The 24,449-nt window shown below is 39.0% G+C and overlaps 1 protein-coding gene across 1 annotated transcript in view; it reads right to left on the reverse strand.

The window, feature by feature from the left end:
• Positions 1–24,449, reverse strand: part of FREM2 (FRAS1 related extracellular matrix 2) — a 185,972-nt gene that overhangs the window by 27,254 nt on the left and 134,269 nt on the right. Inside the window, exons 7-11 of the mRNA XM_003270299.4 lie at positions 6,848–6,997; positions 4,903–5,112; positions 3,332–3,529; positions 2,459–2,623; positions 1,706–1,888 (exon numbers count right to left, since the gene is read on the reverse strand). Of these exons, the coding sequence (XP_003270347.2) occupies positions 1,706–1,888; positions 2,459–2,623; positions 3,332–3,529; positions 4,903–5,112; positions 6,848–6,997 (906 nt within the window). The remainder of the gene's footprint in view (positions 1–1,705; positions 1,889–2,458; positions 2,624–3,331; positions 3,530–4,902; positions 5,113–6,847; positions 6,998–24,449) is intronic.

Here is a 24,449-nt window from a genome sequence, read left to right on the forward strand (position 1 = left end):
TACTGATTCAGTGATACCTATCAGTTGTTTTCTCAGCTTTGTTTGTAAACTAGATAAAGATGAATTCCTAAAGTGCTAAGATCATCAAGAACTAATGACTCTTGATAGTGAGAGGTAGGAAAGTAGAAAACACAGTGAATAATTAGACTCCAAATAATTCATAAATGTAATTTTGGACATAAAGTTACTTTTATTTTGTAAGCAAATAATTCAGAGAGAGAGCAAGTGAGAGAGAAGAACTGATTAGTTTTTTTTTTTTTTTAGACGGAGTTTTGTGCTTGTCTCTCAGGCTGGAGTGTAATGGCGGATCTCGGCCTCTGCCTCCCGGGTTCAAGCCATTCTCCTGCCTCAGGCTCCCAAGTAGCTGGGATTACAGGCATGCACCACCATGCCTGGCTAATTTTAGTATTTTTAGTAGAGATGGGGTTTTGCCATGTTGGTCAGGCTGGTCTCAAACTCCTGGCATCAGGTGATCCACCCACCTCGGCCTCCCAAAGTGCTGGGATTACAGGTGTGAGCCAACGCGCCCAGCCAGAACTGACTTGTTTTAATTACTGATAAAAGTAAATGGCAGGCCGAGTTTGGTGGTTCATGCCTTTAATCCAAGCACTTTGGGTGGACAAGGTGGGCAGATCACTTGAGACTAGGAGTTTGAGGCCAGCCTGGCCAACATGGTAAAACCCCGTCTCTACCAAAAATACAAAAAATTGGCTGGCATGGTGGTGCATGCCTGTAGTCCTAGCTTCTTGGGAGGCTGAGGTGGGAGGATCGCTTGAACCTAAGACACAGAGATTGCAGTGAGCTGTGATTACGCCACTGCATGCTAGCCTGGCCAACAGAGTGAGACTCTGTCTCCAAAACAAAAAAAAGATGGTGACATGGCCCAACATTTGCAAAAGGAGAGGGATGAAAGACATCTCTAAGTGGCTCCTAAATCCTAGAGAATGTATTGTCTCTGTGGTTAATATTTCACTATACTTTTACTGTCCTTTGTTAACACAAAATTTTTTGGTTTAGATTTAGATTGCTAGTGTTCTCTAAACTAAAATAGATTATTATCACAGTTATCATGCATATTGCAATGACATAGAAAAAGATAGGAAATTATTATTTAATCTGGTAACTACAATGAAGGTAAAACCAGTAGAAAGCCAATTCAAAACAGAAGGTTATTTAGCACATTTACTCAAAATTTCCCTAAGTCCTAACACATATACCCTGTAAGTCAAAAAGAAAAAATCTTGGAACTAAATCCCATTGTGTTTGTTTTACTAAACGAGAGGAATTTAAAAGAGTATGTCTATATTTTAATTGAAACAGCTCAGAAACAGAAAGTCAAATACTGCTTGTTCTCACTTATAAGTGGTAGCTATATAACGTGTACACGTGGACATAGAGTGTGGAATGATAAACACTGAAGGCTTGGGAGGGTGGGGGAGTGGCAGGGGGTGGATATTGAGAAATTACTTAATGGGTACAAGGTACATTATTCGGGGGATGGATACACTAAAAGACTAGACTTCACTACTACATAATACAACCATGTAACAAAATTACACTTGTACCCCTTAAAATTATACCCCCTAAAAAAGAGTGCCCTATTTTGATTTCAATTGGATGTTTCCCTTCTTTTTCTTAAGGGCACTGGCACTGGCACACAGAGTTGGCACGATCCTTCAGGAGTCAGGCTCTGGGAGCCCCATACCTTCTGACACAGGGTGGTAGTCTTCTCCAGAGGTGGCCGAGCCATCCTTGGTGTGGACTCGTACAATGGAAACCTTTGAAGTGTCTCCTTGGCGAATCACTGGAATTCTTATAACCACCGACTTTCCAGGTTCTTTGGGTTCAGTGACACTAAATTTGGTTTCTCCAAATTTAATAACAGTCTCTAAAATTGTGGGAAACAAAGACAAATGAAATTGTTAGTAAGGGGAGTGCTTTTCCTCCATTTCTAATGTCTGTTTCCATGTGGGAGGGGATAAATGACTATTACACTTCTGGCTTCTCTCTGTCCCCTCACTCAAAATTAGTGATGTGTGTGGAAGGAAAAGCTGGCATGTGTTGTCCAGCTCCTTCCAGGGATCTAACCAGCCCCCAGAGAGCATGTGCTGCCAGCTCTCTATATGTGCCATAAATTACACCTGAGCAGGCCACTGAAGGTGGGTGGGGAGGGAGGAAACTGTTGGTCCCCCTGTACCCAAGGGTGTGTAGAGGGCCAGTATGGATGTTTGAGAATTAGTGTTTGGATATAAGCCATATTCTCCAGCGTCAACTTTATCAGTTTTAATGGTTTATTTTGTTCCCCATTTGTTTGTCTTTTTGCTATTTCTCAATTGCTTAAGAACCCTAGTCATAAAGCAGAGGAGGTGGAGGCATTTTTCTGAGTCACTTAAAACCCTGACTTGGGTGGAGTTTAGTTTCTAATTTACAGTTGAACAAACAAAAAAAGATTTCTTACTGTCAGCATCATCTCGGATCCTTATGAGAGTTTCGTTTTGTTCACCAACTGCAGCCCCAAAGGGAGAGTTGCTTTGTGGAGTGCCGAGTACCAGGCGGAGGTCCTCTACCTCCTCATAGAGCACATCGTCCATCAGCTCAAGAATGCAGGGCTTTTCAGTCTCACCTGGAACAACAATGTCAGCAGGTCAGTCACATCCCATAGGAATATATCTACAACCAGAATGTGAGCACCAGAAGGGCAACTTTGTTGATTTTCCCTGCTGCATCAGTGCAATAAATAGAGTTTGGCATGCAATAAGCCTTCAGTAGATATTTGCTCAATCAGTGAATAAATATTTAAGTATATGCAAAGACCAGCCCTTATTTGTATGGGGAATTTCTTTGATTTCTGTCTTTAAGCTCTGCCACTCATCTTAGAAAACAAGGGGAAAAGCACAAATGCCTATTTTATTTCTGAATTTTTAGTATTACATTCAGAAAGCAAGATTAGCAGCCTTGCACTGGTTGATCACTGTTAATCTGACCTCAACACTAGTTTCTAGTATTATTAACTTTTGACTTACTAAACAAATCATTGAGCCAAGTTTAATTCCTAGCATTGTAAAATTTGTACATTTGATATGCTTTCGTCCACTGAATAAGTTTTGAATAAACCATATATCACATCACTGGAAATCAATAAGTTAATGCAGATACCAAAGGGGCATTCATTCAACCTGTTAAAAATCGATTTCACTTTCCTCCTTTAGTGCACATAAAACCATGCCATACGCCTGTTGACATCGAGGAACTTGTATTTCCCTGATACATATTTCTGAGTAAAAATTCGGCTTCCTCAAATTTCATGAAAAAATTTCAAGCTCAAGCTTACCAGGGAGGAATGTGATAATGGAGATATCAGTGTTTGGGCGTTCTTCAAAGTCCATCATCACCTGTGCAGACCCCTGCCGGGTGTAGCATCTCACTGAAGATCTGTACTGGACATCCCCACTCCTATGGATCATTGTAATTATCTGCCCATCACTTTCGCTGCCAGTATATATTCGTTCTTTGAATTGCATCTTAGGCACTGCAAAAACAAAGGATTAAACAGAAATTTCCTTGTGGAAAATGGCATTTCAGAAGATGTGACTTAGTGGAAAGATTAATGGAAAGTAAGTGAGAAGAAATGGATTCTGTCTCCATTCAGTCATTTGCCAATGTTTTGACCTTGAGCAAATCACTTAAGAGTTTTGATTTCCTTACCTTTGACATTTTGCTCTGCCTGTTTGGTAAAGTAAGGGTATGCAATGAAATGCTAAAAAGTAGATAAAACCACAAACCTTAAGATATTTGTGTCTATATGTTTCTTAGTCATGAGCCTTTCAGAATTTCCTGACATGAAGAACACTAAATATTGTGCACATAATTACAAGCATAGTTTACTCAGATCATGTGGGTAAGTTGACTGTGTGTGTGGTGTGTGTGATTTTTAGGTGAAACCTGTGCTAGGTTAATTATGTATAGGGCTCATTGACAATAGGTGAGACTCCTCTAAGCACTGTTGAAATCATCATGATTGAAGAGTGTTCAGAATCCCCTTGTGATGACGTGTCAGAGAGCTCTGCCATGTGTCCAGCAAAGGGTTGTCCCAGAACAGCATTTTTGGCACATTATTAGAGAAATTTTATGAGTGTCTAGGGAAAGGAGATGACAGACAGTGTCTTGTGCTGTGAAGTGGAGAAAGATTATTGACACTCAGGAGTCTGCAGTTCTATGTGTTTCCACCCAACTGTGGTGAGGGGAATTCTTGAGGCACAATCAAGATACTGATGACATCACATTTTTTTCTCTTTAAGATTTGAGAGAAAGAATAAAAGTTTTATTCTGAGACTGTCTAATTCTATCAAAATCATCGGGAGGAGAAAGGTGTGGTCAGCTAGGGTATTTGTATGAGTTGGACTGTGTTCACCTCAAATTCATATGTTGAAATCCCAATCCCCAATACCTGAGGATGTGACCTTATTGGTAGGCTGGGTCTTGACAGAAGTAATTAAGTTACAATGAGGTCTTTAGGGTGGGCTCTAGTCCAATGTGACAAGTGTCCTCATAAAAAGGGGAAAATTAGACAGAGACACATACAAGGAACATCATGCGAAGAGACATAGGTACGACACGGCCATCTTCAAGCCAAGGAGAGAGGCCTGGAACCTCCTTCCCTGACAGCCCTCAGAAGGAAGCGAGCCTGCCAACACCTTAATTTTGGACTTCCAGCCAACAACTATGAGATAATAAATTTCTGTTATTTAAGCCACCCTGACAGTGGTACTTTGTTATGCAAGCCCTAGCAAACAAACGAATATATATATATATATAGTTTATCATCTTGCTTATCATATATGTATAAACCTTAGCTTATGATTTCACTCATCATTGTAAATTATAAAATTAATAAACACTCACAATCGGAGACAGAGTCATTTATGGACACTGTGGCTTTGCTGGGCTCGCCAAGGGCTGCGTTCATAGGCATACGAAGCACCAATTCAAATTTCTCAATTCCCTCCAGCACTGGTTGTCCAAGGTCATCCAGAATGACAACACGAACAGGTTGCATGCTGACTCCAGGTGCAAAATCTAAATTACGGCTGATACCCACATAGTCTGTTCCAGCTATGACAGTAACAAAAAAATATTCAGCTGGGGACTAATTAAATTTCAAAAAATTATAAGACATAAATTATGTAACTGTGTTTATAATTCTTCTTTTAAAAAATAGAGACCAGCATAACCCTACAGAAAAGTACATTTAATAAAATGCAAAAGATTAGTATCTAGATAACTACTGTGGTGACAGATCAAAGACCAGCTGCTGAACTTTATCCATGTTTCATGGTTAGACTTTGGATTTGTTATTTTAGCTTTCTGTGTTATAGTTCCTCTAACTTTAGTTTGAAAATTCTCTAATAAAGGTAATAAAAATCAGGCTTAGAAAAATCAGCATGTCAATCAAATATATGATCCTCATAAATTACATATGAAAAAGACATTTAAATTTTTGTTAACCTAATGAAGTATTTATGTATCTTTGCTGGAGCTGCTGTAGAACATCCTACTTAGGTATATGGTTGCCTGTTAGTTATAGCAACACATTTAAGGGGTATCAGCTCTGCCCACACTCCATCCACCTTTGTCCCAGGCAATGAGAGAAGCTTCTTCTCTTTGATCTTTAATTTAATATTTTTCAGACAAAGGGGGTTATATCTAGTGTTGATATCTCCATTTATATCTAAAGTAGTTAAAAACAAAACTGTCTTTTAATCTGTAGACACTACATCCACAAAGACTGACAGTGGTGGGCAATAGATCGATAATATTGCTTCTTTCTTTGTTTTCATACCTTCTGCTCTTCTGACTTTCATTTTGTATTTACTTTACCTCCAAATGTGCAACTTTGCTTGAGTATATCTGTCTTTAATTCATTTTGTAGGATGTCTGTATCTCCCTGTGGTTCTTTTTATATTTTTTCTTTTCCTCTGCTTCTTCCCCTTTGCTCTTATTTCTCTCTCTCCCTCCCCCATCTCTGATTTGAATCGTTCTCTTAAAAATGATTAATTTAGTTAAACAAATGTTTAACAGGCACCTGCTACATGCAAAGCACTATACTGCTTCCACTACATTAAAAAAGTTAAAACCTAAGGGTGACTTTTAAAATGATATAACCTGTGCTTGCTTTGTGTGATGAATGCATGATGTGTGTATGACATGCATGTGTGTTCTCGTGTGTGTGTACATGAGAAAGTTTGTATTGTTGGTCATTTGGAAAAAAAAGGGAAATTTTGAATTCTATGCTTGCTGTAAACTTTATAATCAACTTTTTGGAGATGTGGATCCCGGAATAAAATGCAGATATGTGCTAGTTAGTACATTTTTTATAATGAAGTGTGGAAAAAACCTTTGGATCTGAAGTATTTATAGGGACACATGGTTAAAATAAGGAGACAGCCAACTGAAGACACATGCCTGCATAATACCTAAATGTCATAGGTTTCTGTGGGGATAGATTATGTGCAGCAAGATGATTTTCCTGCCTATAATGCCACAGCATTCAGCAATACTAGATTTACTGAGAGTAGAGAAACACTTCATGGAAATATAGGCCTCAGTATATAGATTCTTTGAGTCTTAACGTTTGTAACCTAGCTTCTGATTCATGGCCCTTGAATGTACTTTCCCAAAGTAGTAAATAAAGCCTAGATTTACCTCCTAGAGCAATAATTTCAGCAAAAACAATACACCCAGCCAAACGGCTTTAATAGAAGTGAAGTATTTCAGCTTTAAATAAATTTGTGCCATGGTCATTGAAAATTGCAGAACAATCAAAAGAGCCGAGCGGGAAACTGCTCACCATCTGCAGAGGGAGGATCTGTTTTCCGAGACCTCACTGTGACACTAGAAGACTTGGACAGGTCAGTGCCTGTTCTCCACACCTGCACTTCTACGTAGCTGGCACTCTCATCCACAGAGTATTCCACATCACCAAAGTAGAAGATGGGTTCTGTTAAGAAGGGAACAGAAATCATTTCTGTTATTTTTATTTTTTAGCATCAAACTCTATTGACATGATTCCAAAGAAGAGCATGCTTACTCTTAGGGACTTCCTTATATCATCGTACTTTTTTCCTTTTAGTGAGATAATATCTCTTCAATCTGTACTTTTCAGGTCAAAATATTACTGCTTACAATCGAACATACACACAGTAAAGTGTCTAATAAAACATTCTCATCTTGAGGCATAGGTTTGTTTGTCCTTCATATGTGGGATTATAAGTGGCTTCTAAAAGTGCCTTTGGAAACTTGGTTGGAAAAATAGAACTAAATGAAACAAAACACATACCTGATTTTTTTTGTTTGTTTATTTGGCCTAGCCACTCATTTTACTATCTCCTACCAAGTTTGCACTCTGGAACAGAGCTGTAACTTTTTGCATTACCATTTTCTGGTCCATTAGATTTGGGCTTATTTCGGTGTATGTGGGTGTGCCATAATCACAAGGGTTAGAACCTGCTGTCATAACTAGACTGAATATATGATTGCTAGTCCTGAAGACTGCAGGGCCTGATTGCAGGTTGCCTGTAGAGTATTGGAGATGCTCTATACCAAGTGAGACTTTACTAAATAAATAATCTCATACAAAGAGGTTAATATTAATTCTAAACACACATGAAAATGAGGCAGATTCAGTCACTAAACTAGGGCACATGCTTTGGGGTCTTCGTATTTTTTTCCAATACCGTTGATAAACTTGAATTGATCTATTCATTGTTTCTGCCTGACTCAAACTGTGACCAATGGTTTACCTTGTGATAGAGCTGCTAGAAGTCTGAGGTTTAGCAGTCAGCTGACCAATGATAAAACAGAGATTTAATTTGTGATCTTACTGTAAAAAAAAATTTATTTTGAGTTATATAGAGGCTATGGGAAGTTGCAAAAGTAGTATATACTTCACTCATTTTTGAGCTTAGTTTTATAAGCAATTATTAAGAAAGATAAATTATGTCACCCAGAATAAAGGTTAATGATAATAGTTACCATGTATGAACAGACACAGGTGAATGTACACACATACGGTGAACAACCCTTTGACTTGACACTTTCTAGTCACCTGGCGCTAGTTTTACAAGATTCAAAAGGACTGAATCTAAAAGAACATGCAACTCACATTACTGTCCCTTAAAAAGGCAGGCCACTAAAACATGATATCATGTTTCAGAGCAACTAATTGAATTCCCACACATGCCAAATTAAGCAAAAGTCTACAACAATGGCTCACAAAGCCACTTGGAAAGCCAAAGAAAATTCATTTTGTGCATTGCTCAAGTGAGTATGATTTCTTTATTTCCTTGCCCCAAATAAATTACCTTTATTTAAACTGGAAAAGTTTGTTTTCTTTGTTTCTTCACATGGTGGGCATGATAAAAATCATACAGCCCCTTCAAATTCTTGAATAGTACAAAACCAACCTTAGAAATTTTGTTCATATATTTTGGTTGAGGAGGTGATGAATGTCCCTATGGCATAGTTAACCTCCTTCTTAACCTTTCAACTTGGACAGTGCTAGGGTACATGAGTGTACGTGTATAGACGAAGGTGTTGTCTGTTAACCTCAGTCAAAGCAGACCTCAACTACAAGCCAATACATTCCTGACATTTCCCACACTGAGGCAGGGTGCAAAGGTGAAGACAGAGAGCTCTGAAAATGCATCTTCTGACCAGATGGCCAAACCAGGCACACCTGTAAGTCTTTTAAAAGGCTTCCGTAACTACCACAGAGGCTTAATCACCTGCATCCAACAAGTGATCTCTGTTTAAGTCTCTTCGCATTCCTGGCAAACCACATCATCACCCAAATTAGGTTTCTGAGTTATAGGAGAGAGCTGTGAAATGCAGTTAAGGGAGGACCTTTTATTTAACAACGATACATCCCCATCTTCCTATCTCCCAACTCCTCACAGACACATAACAAAAAAGGAACATAATAAAATCAAGTGAGTGAATATACAACTGCTAAACACCAAATAAGCTACACATCAGGGACCAAATGGTGTGCTGCATATTTCAGACTCATTCTGTCAACTCCAAAACATGTAGTTTTACTTTATAGCTTAATGTGTAGTTTTTATTTTTTTTTATTTTATTATTATTATTTTTTTGAGACGGAGTCTCGCTCTGTCCCCCAGGCTGGAGTGCAGTGCCACAATCTCAGCTCACTGCAAGCTCCGCCTCCCGGGTTCCCACCATTCTCCTGCCTCAGCCTCCCGAGTAGCTGGGACTACAGGTGCCCGCCACCACACCCGGCTAATTTTTTTTTTTTGTATTTTTTTTTAGTAGAGACGGGGTTTCACCGTGGTCTCGATCTGCTCACCTCGTGATCCGCCCGCCTCGGCCTCCCAAAGTGCTGGGATTACAAGCATGAGCCACCGCACCCGGCCAATGTGTAGTTTTTATAAGAAAAATATGGAAGTCTTATGTATGTAGTACTCTGAAAACTTCTATCTAAGTTGTCATTCGAAATGAAGACGAAGGAGTTACCATATATGTACAGACACATGTGTTTTATATGCATGTGTGTGTATCTGTGCGAGTGTGTATGTAAGCAAGACAGAGAGAGAGAAAGAAAGAGGTCAGGGTGGCATGGCACATGTGACAATATTATAAAAATAAAAGGGATATGAATGATGCAAACAGCATTATTCCGTTGCCTACTGCATAATATATTGTTATCTCCTGTAGAAAGAAGGAAGGAGAATGGAAATGGGATTTTAACCCTAAATCCTTCAACTTTAATACAGTGCTAATAAAAGGAGTTAGAAAAGTTAATTAACTAGTTCCTTAAAGCTTTTGATTATGAGTAGATTTATGTATATGATTTTTCTCCCTCTTTGTGCTCCACTCATGATAATTGAAAAACTTGTCAAATAATCAATTACAATTACTGAAGTTAAAGTTTGATGTGATTATTATGAGATTAAAACACATTCAGTAGTTTCTATAAGAAAAAAAAAACTCTGCTAACTACCTAGTTTCTTGTGCCATGAATTAAAAAAATGGTTAAACATCAACATATTTTTTCAGTGTTAGATGAGTGAGAACTAAAAAGAAGTAATGATTATGTTTATTTCAATTTCTCAGCATCTTTTCAAAATATCTAAAATTTGAATATTGTTTATAATCATTACCACTGGGAGAAAACCTTATGTAATATGAATGAGTTAAAGACACATCAAGCAGTAAGTTGAGTTATAAATGTCACTTAAGAAAAATAGCAAGATGTTCCTGGAACATTTTAATGAGTACTAAAGCAAGAGGAAGGAATAAAATAATAAATAGATGTGACTGTCATGCCTTTGAAAGGTATCTATGCAAAATCCAGAATAATTGCTTGTCCCCAAAAAATTATTATTTATGAGTAAGACTTTTAACTCACCTCTTTCTTTGGTAAACTTTTTTTTTTGTCCTAGAAACTTGGTTTCTTTTAAGAAAATAAGTAAACTGAAGATGTCTGTAGATCAGTTGTGGAAATACCCCTACCCCATTACAATTTAAAGTAAACTAGAAGCCTATTCAATTCTTTAATTCGGCTCCTAAATACACACTGTGCCTTGTACCATGTTTAAGTTCACAGACTTAATGGATAAAACAACCAGTGGAGGATATTATTACTTGGAATAAGAGGATGATCAAAGAAAGCCACACATCTCATAGCCTACACCCACCTAAGACGATAAAACAGTCATTGCTCAGCACTCCACCACCCTCAGATGACACTCCAGAATGCAGAGGAAAGATAAGTTTATCCACATCGTCTGTGAGCAGTGCAAGGGAGGCTTTGAATTGGCCTAGTGAGTGTGAAATTCATAAGGGAAGCCAAACTCTACACTCTATCCCTTGAGGTCTTTCTACTTTTAAATAAAGGACATAGATCAAGGCGTTGACTACAGAAGTCTATTTTAGCTCATTAAACATAAATGCGCTTCTCAAGGTTGGGGATACTTTCACTACCTACAGCACAGATAGAATCACATTTATTTCCTACAAACGTAGAAGAGGTGGACAGGTGAGCGATACAGCACAGATACTTGCAACAAAGACAAAGAGAAACAATTTAAGTTTCTTTCCCAGAGGGAAAATTTTCCCAGTGTCTAGATGGATGTTTACAATTACATTGTGTCTCCTGAGATGAAAGGAAGAGGTGCCAGTAGTAATTGCTATCTGGAGCCAAATCTTATTTACTCACGTGCGGATAGACCATCATTCAAGTAAGCTTTGTAGATCTAACCAATGTGTTTGCTTAGAACTGAATGAAGTAAAAGCTTTAGTGCTGCCTTTTTGTCCGGTGCTGAAAATAATACAAATGAATTGTTTCCAAATGAGATCTTTCTTCTGAGCTGTATTGCCTAATCAATCCACATCCCATGGGCAACTCAAGGTGAACTTCTCCATAACAGGGTCCACAGGGTCACCTCCACTCCCCTTCCCCGGGTTTCTCTCTGTCTCATTGTCACTAATCTAGCTGTAGGCAGTAACACCTTCCATTTGAGTTTTCCCAGCAACCACTTAACCAGGCTCTTAAGGGAAGCGGTCATCCCTCAAAGCAAATCTCATCATCGTACTCCCTTTGCTGAAAGCCTCTCAACCTTCCTTACTGTTCTTGGGATTATTCACAAGCTACTTAACATGGTTCACAAGACACTGAAACATTTGGTCTTGGTTTGCCTTTTCAACCTCATATTAGCCCCTTTTCTACTAAACAATCCAGTATCTTGAATGTCTTAAATGTGCCCCTCCCAGCCTTTGCTCTATGGCTCTGCTGCTTTGAATGCTCCTCCTTCCTCGTCCGGATACCTTCTGCTCTGCTCATCTTCCAGGCTTCTGTTGAGAAGTCACTTCTGTGGGGAGCACCCTGCTTTCCCCTACCAAACAAAGCCCCTTGCTCAACTTCTACCGTCACTGTGAGTATGTCCCCCGTTGTCTCTGAGCTCTCTAAGAGGAGGAATCAAGCTTCCTCTGTTCACTGGTACTTCCCTAACACTTAGCTTAATCAATGCAATAGGTGTGCAATCAATATTTGTAGAATGAATTAACATCAAAGTAGAATTATTTATTTGCTACAGCAAATGAATACATATGTCTGTCTTTGTGGTGGGTGGGTCGGAAGAGGACACTCTTAGCATCAGGCAGTGGCAGTTAAGAAGCCTCAGAACGAGGAGCCAGTGATTTTCTTTGCAGTAAAACGACTTCGTAAGGCTGCCCTTTGAATCGGCAAGAAATTCACGAGGAAGGAAAAGTGAATCAAAATGAACTCAAAGAGAAGAGGCGTTTTTTTTTCTTTTCTTTTGAAATACTTTGCCTTCACTGGTTCCCAAATAGGAAGTACACTAGAATTATCCTAGAGGATTTAAAAATACAGACGCTAAGGCCTCATCTCCAACTTTCCAAATCAGAATCTCCAACAGGCGCTTCCAGGCACCTGTGTTTGTTTGTGAAGAGGTTTTAGTTTTTAGAGCAGTTTTAGGTTCATGGCAAAACTGAGCATAAGATAGAAAGACCTGCACATGCCCCTTGCCTCCACACAGGCACAGCACTGTTTTTAAAAATCTTGACAGGTAACTACCTTGGAGTCAGCAATCCGCGTATTGTTTTAGCTCATTTCAGTGTCTTTAACACTAGTAACTTAACTGCTAGATACCATAGTAGTTGTTTTAAATTCAGTACCTTATTTCATCCCCACAACCACCCACTATATTAATCCCATTTTCACAGATAAGGAAATTAAGGATTAGGGAGATTAAGAGATTTGCCCAAAGTTGTGCTGTACATCAGGGAAATAGCAGAACTAGGATGCATATCTAGATAAAGCCTGTGCCCTTGACTACTATTAAGGCAGGAAAGGAGTCATAAAAGGTTTTCACAAGATTTTTATGGACAAAATTTTTACCTAGCAATTCAATATATGGGGATCCGTCATATAGAAATGCTAACCTAAGTGTTCAAAGATGCATACAAAGGATGGTTCATTGTATTTCATTCATTTGTATTAGGGTGCAATTGGAAACAAGCCCAAAATCCATCAGAAAGGGATTAAATTCAGTTCTTTCACAAAATGGACTACCAGACTATAAAGCATATACGTATGTGTGTGTGTGTGCGTGTGTGTGTGTGTGTATATATATATTTTAGTTTTGTCCCCCAGGTTAAAAAATATTTGAGATATTGATGCTCTGCGATTCTGTATCTTACACTCTCTACTTGGCTTCATCAGCAGCAGTGATAGACTAAAAATTAAAGGTAATTTGGGTTGCAGTGAGCCAATATTGCACCACTGCACTCCAGCCTGGGCGACAGAGCCAGACTCTGCATTAAACAAAAAAAAAGGAGAAATCTGGGCAAGGTGGCTGAATAAGAAAAGCTCTGGTCTGCAGCACCCAGCAAGGCCAATGGAGAAGGCAGGCGATTTCTGCATTTCCAACTGAGATGCCCAGTTCATCTTATTAGGACTGGTCAGACAGTGGGTGCAGCCCATGGAGGGCAAGCAGAAGCAGGGTGGGGCGTTGCCTCACCTGGTAAGTGCAAGGGGTCGGGGAACTCCCTCTTCTGGCCAAGGGAAGCCGTGAGGGACTGTGCCATGAGGAACTGTGCACTCTGGCCCAAATACTACACTTTTCTCATGGTCTTCACAACCCACAGACTAGGAGATTCCTTTGGGTGCCTATACCACCAGGACGCTGAGTTTCAAGCACAAAGCTGGGTGGCCATTTGGACAGACACCCAGCTAGCTGCAGGATTTTTTTTTCATACCTCAGTGGTGCCTGGAATACCAGCAAGACAGAACCATTCACTCCCCTGGAAAGGGGGCTGAAGCCAGGGAGCCATGTGGTCTAGCTCAGTGGATCCCACCCCCATGGAGCCCAGCAGGCTAACATCCACTGGCTTGAAATTCTTGCTGCCAGCACAGCAGTCTGAAGTCAACCTGGGACTCTTGAGCTTGGTGTGGGAAGGGGTGTCCACCACTATTGAGGCTATTGTAGGCGGTTTTCCCCTCACAGCATAAAGAAAGCCTCCAGAAAGCTCAAACTGGGTGGAGCCCATCACAGCACTGCAAAGCCACGGTAGCCAGACTGCCTCTCTAGATTCCTCCTCTCTGGGCAGGACATCTCTGAAAGAAAGGCAGCAGCCCCAGTCAGGGGCTTATAGATAAAACTCCCATCTCCCTGGGACAGAGCACCTTGGGGAAGGGGTGGCTGTGGGCACAGCTTCAGCAGACTTAAATGTTCCTGCCTGCCAGCCCTGAAGAGAGCAGAAGATCTCCCAGCACAGTGCACGAGCTCTGCTAAGGGACAGACTGCCTCCTCAAGTGGGTCCTTCACCCCCATGCCTCCTGATGGGGAGATACCTCCTAGCGAGGGTTGACAGACACCTCATACTGGAGAGCTCTGGCTGGCATCTGGCGGGTGCCCCTCTGGGATGAAGCTTCCAGAGGAAGGAGCAGGCAGCAATCTTTGCTGTTCTGCAGCCTCTACTGGTGATACCCAGGCAAACAGGGTCTGGAGTGGAACCACAGCAAACTGCACCAGAATTGCAGAAGAGGGACCTGACTGTTAGAAGGAAAACTAACAAACAGAAAGGAATAGCATCAACATCAACACAAAGGACGACAACACAAAAACTCCATCCTAATTATCAACAGCAAAGACCAAAGGTAGATAAATCCACGAAGATGAGGAAAAATCAGCACAAAAAGGCTGAAAATTCCAAAAACCAGAATGCCTCTTCTCCTCCAAAGGATCACAACTCCTCACCAGCAAGGGAATAAAACTGGGTATAGAATGAGTTTGACGAATTGAAGAAGTAGGCTTCAGAAGGTGGGTAATAACAAACTCCTCCGAGCTAAAGGAGCATGTTCTAACCCAATGCATGGAAGCTAAGAACCTTGAAAGAAGGTTTGAGGAATTGCTAACTAGAATAACCAGTTTAGAGAAGAACATAAATGACCTAATGGAGCTAAAAAACACAGCACGAGAGCTTCGTGAAGCATACACAAGTATCAATAGCTGAATCGATCAAGTGGAAGAAAGGATATCAGAGATTGAAGATCAACTTAATGAAATAAAGCGTGAAGACAAGATTAGAGAAAACATAATGAAAAGGAACGAACAAAGCCTCCAAGAAATATGGGTCTATGTGAAAAGACCAAACCTACGTCTGATTGGTGTACCTGAAAGTGATGGGGAGAATAGAACCAAGTTGGAAAACACACTTTAGGATATTATCCAGGAGAACTTCCCCAACCTAGCAAGACAGGCCAACATTCAAATTCAGGAAATACAGAGAACACCACAAAGATACTCCTTGAAAAGAGCAACCCCAAGACACATAATCTTCAGATTCACTAAGGTTGAAATGAAGGAAAAAAATGTTGCGGGCAGCCAGAGAGAAAGGTTGGGTTACCCACAAACACAAAGGGAAGCCTGTCAGACTAACAGTGGATCTCTTGGCAGAAACCCTACAAGCCAGAAAAGAGTGGGGGCCAATATTCAACATTCTTAAAGAAAAGAATTTTCAACCCAGAATTTCATATCCAGCCAAACTAAGCTTCGTAAGTGAAGGAGAAATAAAATCCTTTACAGACAAACAAATGCTGACGCATTTTTTCATGACCAGGCCTGCCTTACAGGAGCTCCTGAAGGCAGCACTCAATATGGAAAGGAAAAACCAGTACCAGCCACTGCAAAAACAAACCAAAATGTAAAGACCATTGACACTATGAAGAAACAGCATCAACTAATAGGCAAAATAAGCAGCTAGCATCATAATGACAGGATAAAATTCACACATAACAATATTAATCTTAAATGTAAATGGGATAAATGCCCCAATTAAAATGCACAGACTGGCAAACTGGATAAAGAGTCAAGACCCATCGGTGTGTTGTATTCAGGAGACCCATCTCATGTGCAGAGACACACGTACGCTCAAAATAAAGGGATAGAGGAATATTTACCAAGCAAATGGAAAGCAAAAAAACCAAAAACAAAACAAAACAAAAAACTGGGGTTGCAATCCTAGTCTCTTAAAACAGATTTTAAACCAACAAAGATCAAAAAAGACAAAGAAAGGCATTACATAATGGTAAAGGGATCAATGCAATAAAAAGAGCTAACTATCCTAAATATATATGCACTCAATACAGGAGCACCCAGATTCATAAAGCAAGTTCTCAGAGACCTACAAAGAGACTTAGACTCCCACGCAATAATAGAGGGAGACTTTAACACCCATTGTCAATATTAGACAGATCAACAAGACAGAAAATTAACAAGGATATTCAGGACTTGAACTCAGCTATGGACCACGCAGGCCTAATAAACATCTACAGAACTCCCCACCCCAAATCAACAGAATATACATTCTTCTCAGCACCACATAGCATGTATTCTAAAATCAACCACATAATTGGAAGTAAAATACTCCTCAGCAAATGCAAAAGAATGGAAATCATACAAACACTCTCTCAGACTACAGTGCAATCAAATTAGAACTCAGGATTCAGAAACCCACTCAAAACTGCACAACTACATGGAAACTGAACAACCTGCTCCTGTATGACTACTGGGTAAATAACGAAATTAAGGCAGGAAGAAGTAAGTTATTTGAAACCAATGAGAACAAAGACACAATGTACCAGAATCTATGGGACATAGATAAAGCGGTGTTTAGAGGGAAATTTATAGCAATAATGCTCACAGGAGAACACAGGAAAGTTCTAAAATCAACACCCTAACATCACAATTAAAAGAACTAAAGAAGCAAGAGAAAACAAATTCAAACACTAGCAGACAACAAGAAATAACTAAGATCAGAGCAGAACTGAAGTAGATAGAGATGCAAAAAAACCCTTTAAAAAAATCAATGAATTCAGGAGTTGGTCTTTTGGAAAATATTAGCAAAATAGATACACCACTAGCCAGACTAATAAAGAAGAAAAGAGAGAAGAATCAAATAGACACAAAAAAGAATGATAAAGGGGAGATCACCACTGATCCCACAGAAATACAAACTACCATCAGAAAATACTATAAACACCTCTACATAAATAAACTAGAAAATCTAGGAGAAATTGATAAATTCTTGGACACATACACCCTTCCAAGACTAAACCAGGAAGAAGTCAAATCCCTGAATAGACCAATAACAAGTTCTGAAATAGGCACAGTAATTAATAGCCTACAAACCAAAAGAAACCCAGAGCCAGATGGATTCACAGCCGAATTCTACCAGAGGTACAAAGAGGAGCTGGTACCATTCCTTCTGAAACTATTCCAAACAATAGAAAAGGAGGGACTCCTCCTTAACTCATTTCATGAGGCCAGCATCATCCTGATACCAAAACCTGGCAGACACAACAAAAAAAGAAAATTCCAGGCCACTATCCCTGATGAACATCCATGCGAAAATCCTCAATAAAATACTGGCAAACCAGATCCAGCAGCACATTAAAAAGCTTATCTACTATGATCAAGTCAGCCTCTTCCCTGGGATGCAAGGCTGGTTCAACATATGCAAACCAATAAATGTAATCCATCACATAAACAGAACCAATGACAAAAACCACACGATTGTCTCAATAGATGCAGAAAAGACCTTCGATAAAATTCAACACTCCTTCATGCCAAAAACACTCAATAAACTAGGTATTGATGGAACATATCTCAAAATAATAAGAGCTATTTATGACAAACCCACAGCCAATATCATACAAATGGGCAAAAGCTGGAAGCATTCCCTTTGAAAACTGGCACAAGACAAGGATGCCCTTTCTCACCACTCCTATTCAACATAGTATTGGAATTTCTGGCCAGGACAATCAGGCAAGAGAAAGAAATAAAGGTATTCATATAGGAAGAGAGGAAGTCAAGTTATCTCTTTTTGCAGATGACATGATTGTATATTTAGAAAACCCGATCGTCTCAGCCCAAAATCTCCTTAAGCTAATAAGCAACTTCAACAAAGTCTCAGGATACAAAATCAACGTGCAAAAATCACAAGCATTCCTATACACCAATAATAGATAAACAGAGAGCCAAATCATGAGCAAAGTCCCATTCACAACTGCTACGAAGGGAATAAAATACCCAGGAATCCAACTTACAAGGGACGTGAAGGACCTCTTCAAGGAGAACTACAAACCACTGCTCAAGGAAATAAGAGAGGACGCAAACAAATGGAAAAACATTCCATGCTCATGGATAGGAAGAATCAATATCATGAAAATGGGCATACTGCCCAAAGTAATTTATAGATTCAATGCCATCCCCATCAAGCTACCATTGACTGTTCACAGAATTAGAAAAAACTACTTTAAATTAAATATAGAACCAAAAAAGCCCGTATAGCCAAGACAATCCTAAGCAAAAAGAACAAAGCTGGAGGCATCACACTACCTGACTTCAAACTATACTACAAGCCTATGGCAACAAAAACAGCATGATGCTGGTACCAAAAAAGATATACAGACCAGTGTAACAGAACAGAGGCCTCAGAAATAACGCCATACATCTACAACTATCTGATCTTTGACAAACCTGAAAAAAATAGGAAATAGGGAAGTGATTCCCTATTTAATAAATGGTGTTGGGAAAACTGGCTAGCCATATGCAGTAAACTGAAACTGGACTCCTTCCTTACACCTTCTACAAAAATTAACTGAAATGGATTAAAGATTTAAATGTAAGACCTAACACCATAAAAACCCTAGGGGAAAACCTAGTCAGTACCACTCAGGACATAGGTATGGGCAAAGACTTCATGACTGAAACACCAAAAGCAATGGCAACAAAAGCCAAAGTTGACAAATGAGATCTAATTAAACTAAAGAGCTTCTGCACAGCAAAAGAAACGATTATCAGAGTGAAAAGGCAACCTACAGAATGGGAGAAAATCTTTGCAATCTATTCATCTGCTAAAGGGCTAGTGTCCAGAATCTAAAAGGAACTAAACAAATTTACAAGAAAAAACAAACAACCTTATGAAAAAGTGGGCAAAGGATAGGAACAGATGCTTTTCAAAAGAAGACATTTATGCAGCCAACAAACATATGAAAAAAAGCTCATTATCACTGGTCATTAGAGAAAAGCAAAGCAGAACCACAATGAGACACCATTTCATGCCAGTTAGAATGGTGATCATTAAAAAGTCAGGAAACCACAGATGCTGGAGAGGATGTGGAGAAATAGAAACGCTTTTACACTGTTGGTGGGAGTAGAAATTAGTTCAACCATTGTGGAAGACAGTGTGGCGATTCCTCAGGGATCTAGAACGAGAAATACCATTTGACCCAGCAATCCCATTACTGAGTATATAGCCAAAGATTATAAATCATTCTACTATAAATGCCCATCAATGTTAGACTGGAGAAAGAAAATGTGGCACATATGCACCATGGAATACTATGCAGCCATAAAAAAAGGATGAGTTCCTGTCCTTTGCAGGGACATGGATGAAGCTGGAAACCATCATTCTCAGCAAACTAACACAGGAACAGAAAACTAAATACCACATGTTCTCACTCACAAGTAGGAGTTGAAAAATGAGAACACATGGGCACAGGGAGGGGAACATCACACACTGGGGCCTATTGGGGGGTGGGGATCAAGGGGAAGGATAGCATTAGGAGAAATACCTAATGTAGATGACGGGTTGATGGGTGCAGCAAACCACCATGGCACATGTATACCTATGTAACAAACCTGCACGTTTTGCACATGTATCCCAGAACTTAAAGTATAATAAAAAAGGGGTAATTTGCCATTTCTTTTTGGTAGCTTTGAAATTTTTTCCTCTCCTGTGAATATACTCGATAAGCAAAAAGAGGACTGTGCTCAAAACAAGATAAATGTCTCTATGGACTAAAAATGAAGCAGAACATCATAGTGGTAAGTGGAGCCAAAGGAGTGTGGTCCTACTGGTCTCTTGTTCTGGAGACAGGCAATGAATCAACTCTTGAGGGGGATCACAGGAAACCAAACTAAAACATAATTCAAGAGTGAGAGAGAAATATAGGTTTTTCAGGCTTTGAAGATGAAGAAGTTTCATCCACCTATAGATGGACACTGAAATAAATAAATAAATCCAAAGGACTCTGGATGTAAGAAATTCTGTTGAGCAACGAAATCAATAAAATATGCTAGTAAACTCATTGAATTATTTTTTCCATTCAATGTTGAACCTAAAACTTGAGATAACAGTAAGGAGGTTATAAATAGGGTTCAGTGAGTAGATGAACTATTTTAATGTCCTTGTTTTAGTCAAGAGAACAAACTTGGTTACTCAGATGGTTAAGTAACTCTTAAAATTATAAGGGTTGCCACCAAAAGGACAGAAACTAGCAGAGAATAAAAAATAACTAAGAATAGGGAGAAGTTTCCCGATATTACAAGAAGCTGGGAAGGAGGAAAAACAAAGTTCATATGCAGAAAATGAAATGAAAAGCCCAAATGTATCAATACTAAGAACAAATGTAAATAAATTGTTTATTATTTAAAAGTTGTTAGCTTTATTATTAAAAAATATACTTAAAAAAGTTTTTTAGGTTGGGTTAAAAAACAAAACCATATGCCAGTTATAAAAGACAGTTATCAAACAAAACTGCAGAAAAATGTGAAAAAGATAAGACTATAAAAAGTGTACATACATATTCAATTTATGACATACTGCTCTTGGGGACAATGGCAGTTAAAAGACACTAATAGAGACTTAACTTTTTTTTTCTGTTTTTTTGAGACAGGGTCTCATTCTGTCACCCAGGGTGGAGTGTAGTGGCTCAATCTCAGTTCACTGCAACCTCCGCCTCCTGGACTTCAGCAATCCTCCTGTCTCAGTCTCCTGAGCAGCTGGGACTATGAGCGTGTGTGACCACGCCCAGCTAATTTCTAATGTAGAGACAGGGTTTTGCCATGTTACTCAGGCTGGTCTTGAACTCCTGGACTCAAGGGATCTGTCTGCTTCAGCCTCCCAAAGTGCTTAGATGATAAGCGTGAGCCACTGCACCCTGCTGAGACTTAACATTTTAACGTGTACTGCTTCATATCTTTAAAACACCTAAAGCAACTATGAAAAATGGTAATATTGTTTAATTTTTACATAGAGCACATTTTATGTTATATTGTTTGTGTGCTTTTCTGCAATGGAATTTTTTAACATGGTAGATATAGAATAGTACGTATAAAATTATTACATTTTATTAAAAATAAACTGTATAGTTTATTTTTTGATGCATAGAAAATAAGAAAGAATGTATGTTAAACCACTAACTGGTTATTTCCTAGAGCTGAGATTGTGCGGAAATTTCGCTTCCTTTGCTATACATTTCTTGCATACATTCATTTGCTACCCATTTAACTTTTTCAAGTAGCATTGATTACTTTTGCAACTAAGAAAAACAAAGAAGAAGAAAATATTGATGAACTTCCCCCTGTAATAATATCATTAAAAGTAAGTTAGTTTTAAACAATTTAGGCATGGCCTTTCTCCATTTTTCTTTTTCTTTTTTATTTTTTGAGACAGAGTCTTGCTCTGTTGCCCAGGCTGGAGTGCCATGATGAGATCTTGGCTAACTGCAACCTCCGCCACCTGGGTTCAAGCAATCTCCAGCTAATTTTTGTATTTTTAGTAGAGACGGGGTTTCACTATGTTGGCCAGGCTGGTCTTGAACTCCTGACCTCAAGTGATCCACCCACCTTGGCCTCCCAGAGAGCTAGGATTATAGGTTTGAGCCACCGTACCCAGCCTACCCACTTTTCTTTCAATAAATACTATACATAAACATACATTCTGAAAAATGACCTCATATCTTGTCTTTGAAAAGCATTTTCAAAATTATTGTTGAAAAATTAAAGTTCAGGACCAGATGCAGTAGTTCACGGCTATAATCCCAGCACTCTGGTAGGCCGAGGCAGGCAGATCATCTGAGGTCAGGAGTTTGAGATCAGCCTGGCCAACATGGCAAAACCCCATCGCTACTAAAAATACCAAAAAAAAAAAAAAAAAAGTAGTCTGGCATGGTAGTGTGCACCTGTAGTCCCAGCTACTCAGGAGGCTGAGGAAGGAGGATCACTTGAAACTGGGAGGTGGAGGTTGCAGTGAGCCAAAATCGTACCACTGAACTCCAGCTTGGGCGACACAGCAAGACTCTATCTCAAAAAATAAATAAATAAATAAATAAAGTTAAAATGCATATAAAATGGCAAAGTTTAACGTATATATCATTTTAAAGACATGTTTTAACATTTATTTTTCTTGTCAACTATAATTCTCTCAGGGAGAATAAAGAAAAGTCAATACATGTCTAGAATGATGACAATTTAAATACTGAACCTTCCCAAAATCTCGGTTGAAAATACATAGTGAGTCTTTCTTCAAAAAGATAATGAAATCAGAGATTCTACTGTCAACGTAGTTTCATTCTGCAATCTTCTCTTGCCTTTTTGAGAGTCATCACAAGTGTAAAATAAAATTTAAACATCATAGTCATCAAAATTTTCCAACATCCAGTAGCATGTGAAGAGGCTTCATGAGTATTCTTTATTCCACAAATGTTATTGAGCTCCCTGCCTTCTAGAAGAGTGTTTCGAAACTTAAAATATTTTTTCTATTCCATATGATACCATACCCCATACATGAGGAAGAAGAAGGAAAAACTGGTCATGACCTACTAATTGATTTCTCGACTCAATGGGGTGCAATTTACAGTTTCCTAAACTATTATATATAAAACCATTTCCCAAAGGTGGTCACAGATCTATACTGCAAGTCCCCAAGGGGTTTTAAAACACACATTCCTGGGGCATCTTAAACCAACAAAACCAAAATTTCTCGGAGTCAAGGATTTTAAACTGTCTCAGGTGAATGTACACATATTAGAGTCTGAGAATCAGTCATCACCCTTCAGCTGCTAGTCTGGGAGGGCAGAGTGATTGTAACAGGTGACAGCTGCTGTAGTGCAGAGGTTCCCAAGTTGGAGAGCTGACACAGGACAGCAACCCAGAGAAGAAAAAATGTGAGCTGGGCCTTGTAGACTGAACAGGGCTTGGCAGCATTGAAGGAGAAGAGCATCTCAGGTGAAGGAAAAGAAAGAGGTGAGTGCGCAGTAGGTTGGGAAGTTGTGTGGCTGTAGTATAGGAAAGGGCGAAAGCCGAGGGAGGAAGTTAAGGTGAGAGCCAGGTTTTGCAAGTTCTGGCAATACATGCTGAGGACTACAGAAAAAAGGGAGTCAACGCTGATTTTTAAGCTGGAAATGAAATCATCAGAACTTGGTTTGAAAAAAAAGCAAACCAAGCTTGGTGGATGGACTGAAGCAGAGTTAGACTATAAGCCGTGGGACCCTTGAGGGGAAAGTGCAATTCAGAGAAACAGTGAGGTCTTGAGCTAGGGCAGTGGAGGTGGGAAGATTGAGAAGTCAGATTCTAGAAGAGCTTCAGAAATACGGTGACAATGCTTTGTGATCAATCAAAGTGGATGACTGGGTGATACCCTGCTTGATCAACGGGCCAGCTTTTTAATTTTAAAGGATATTCGTGTTGTCATTCATTGTGCCATTGCCAACTGATTTCTCTGGTACATAGTCATTTTCCTCACTTTCATTTGTTATCTTTCCCAGTACTCTTGTATGATATATTTCTTTAAAATTATCTGGCTAAGAAAATCTATATATCAACACGCTTTATTCACACCTATGTGTCTTCTTTTAGAGAAGATTAAAATTCCCAACTATACTTTGTGGCTAAGAATATAGATGAGGGCATCCCCTAGATTTGTGCAGAGATAATATATGTAATTAAACATAAGGTTATAAGTACAATTGTTTGAGATGACTGGTAAAAGTAATGTATGTAGTCAACATTATTTCTATTTTTAAAGACAAAATTGCAGAGAAACAACTTTTGAGAGCAAATCACTGATGGAAAGTAGCCAAATTATGTGATGTGGGTAAAATAAATTTCACTCCAAACCTGTGTATTCCATTTGTGTCTTTCAGTTTCCAGACACTATCTATTGTTTATTTGAATAAACAAATTATTTAATTTAATAAAAAAATTATTCATAGAGGAATGGGCTCTATACTCAATAGGTAAAATCAAGACACTGAATGTGAAATCTAAAAAAGAAAAGGCTATAATAAATACATTTCACTGAGGCCTCCATTTCTATACTACACCACATGGTGTACCATACTACAAATAGCATAGTAGGCCCCCAAATGCTATTTTATGTACCATAGTGTTTGTATTTTTTCCTATTAATGTTTGTCTTTTTGTATAAGACAAAAAATGAGAAATAATGATAAGTAGTTGAGTTCTCCATAGTTAATGAAAAAGTTTGATACATTTCCTTTCAAAATCACGTTAAAAGAAATCTTGGAAAGGGTTATTCTGCCATGACAGGCTGAAAGGGCC

This window comes from Nomascus leucogenys, chromosome 9 (assembly GCF_006542625.1).
Source record: "Nomascus leucogenys isolate Asia chromosome 9, Asia_NLE_v1, whole genome shotgun sequence".
Taxonomy (NCBI): domain Eukaryota; kingdom Metazoa; phylum Chordata; class Mammalia; order Primates; family Hylobatidae; genus Nomascus; species Nomascus leucogenys.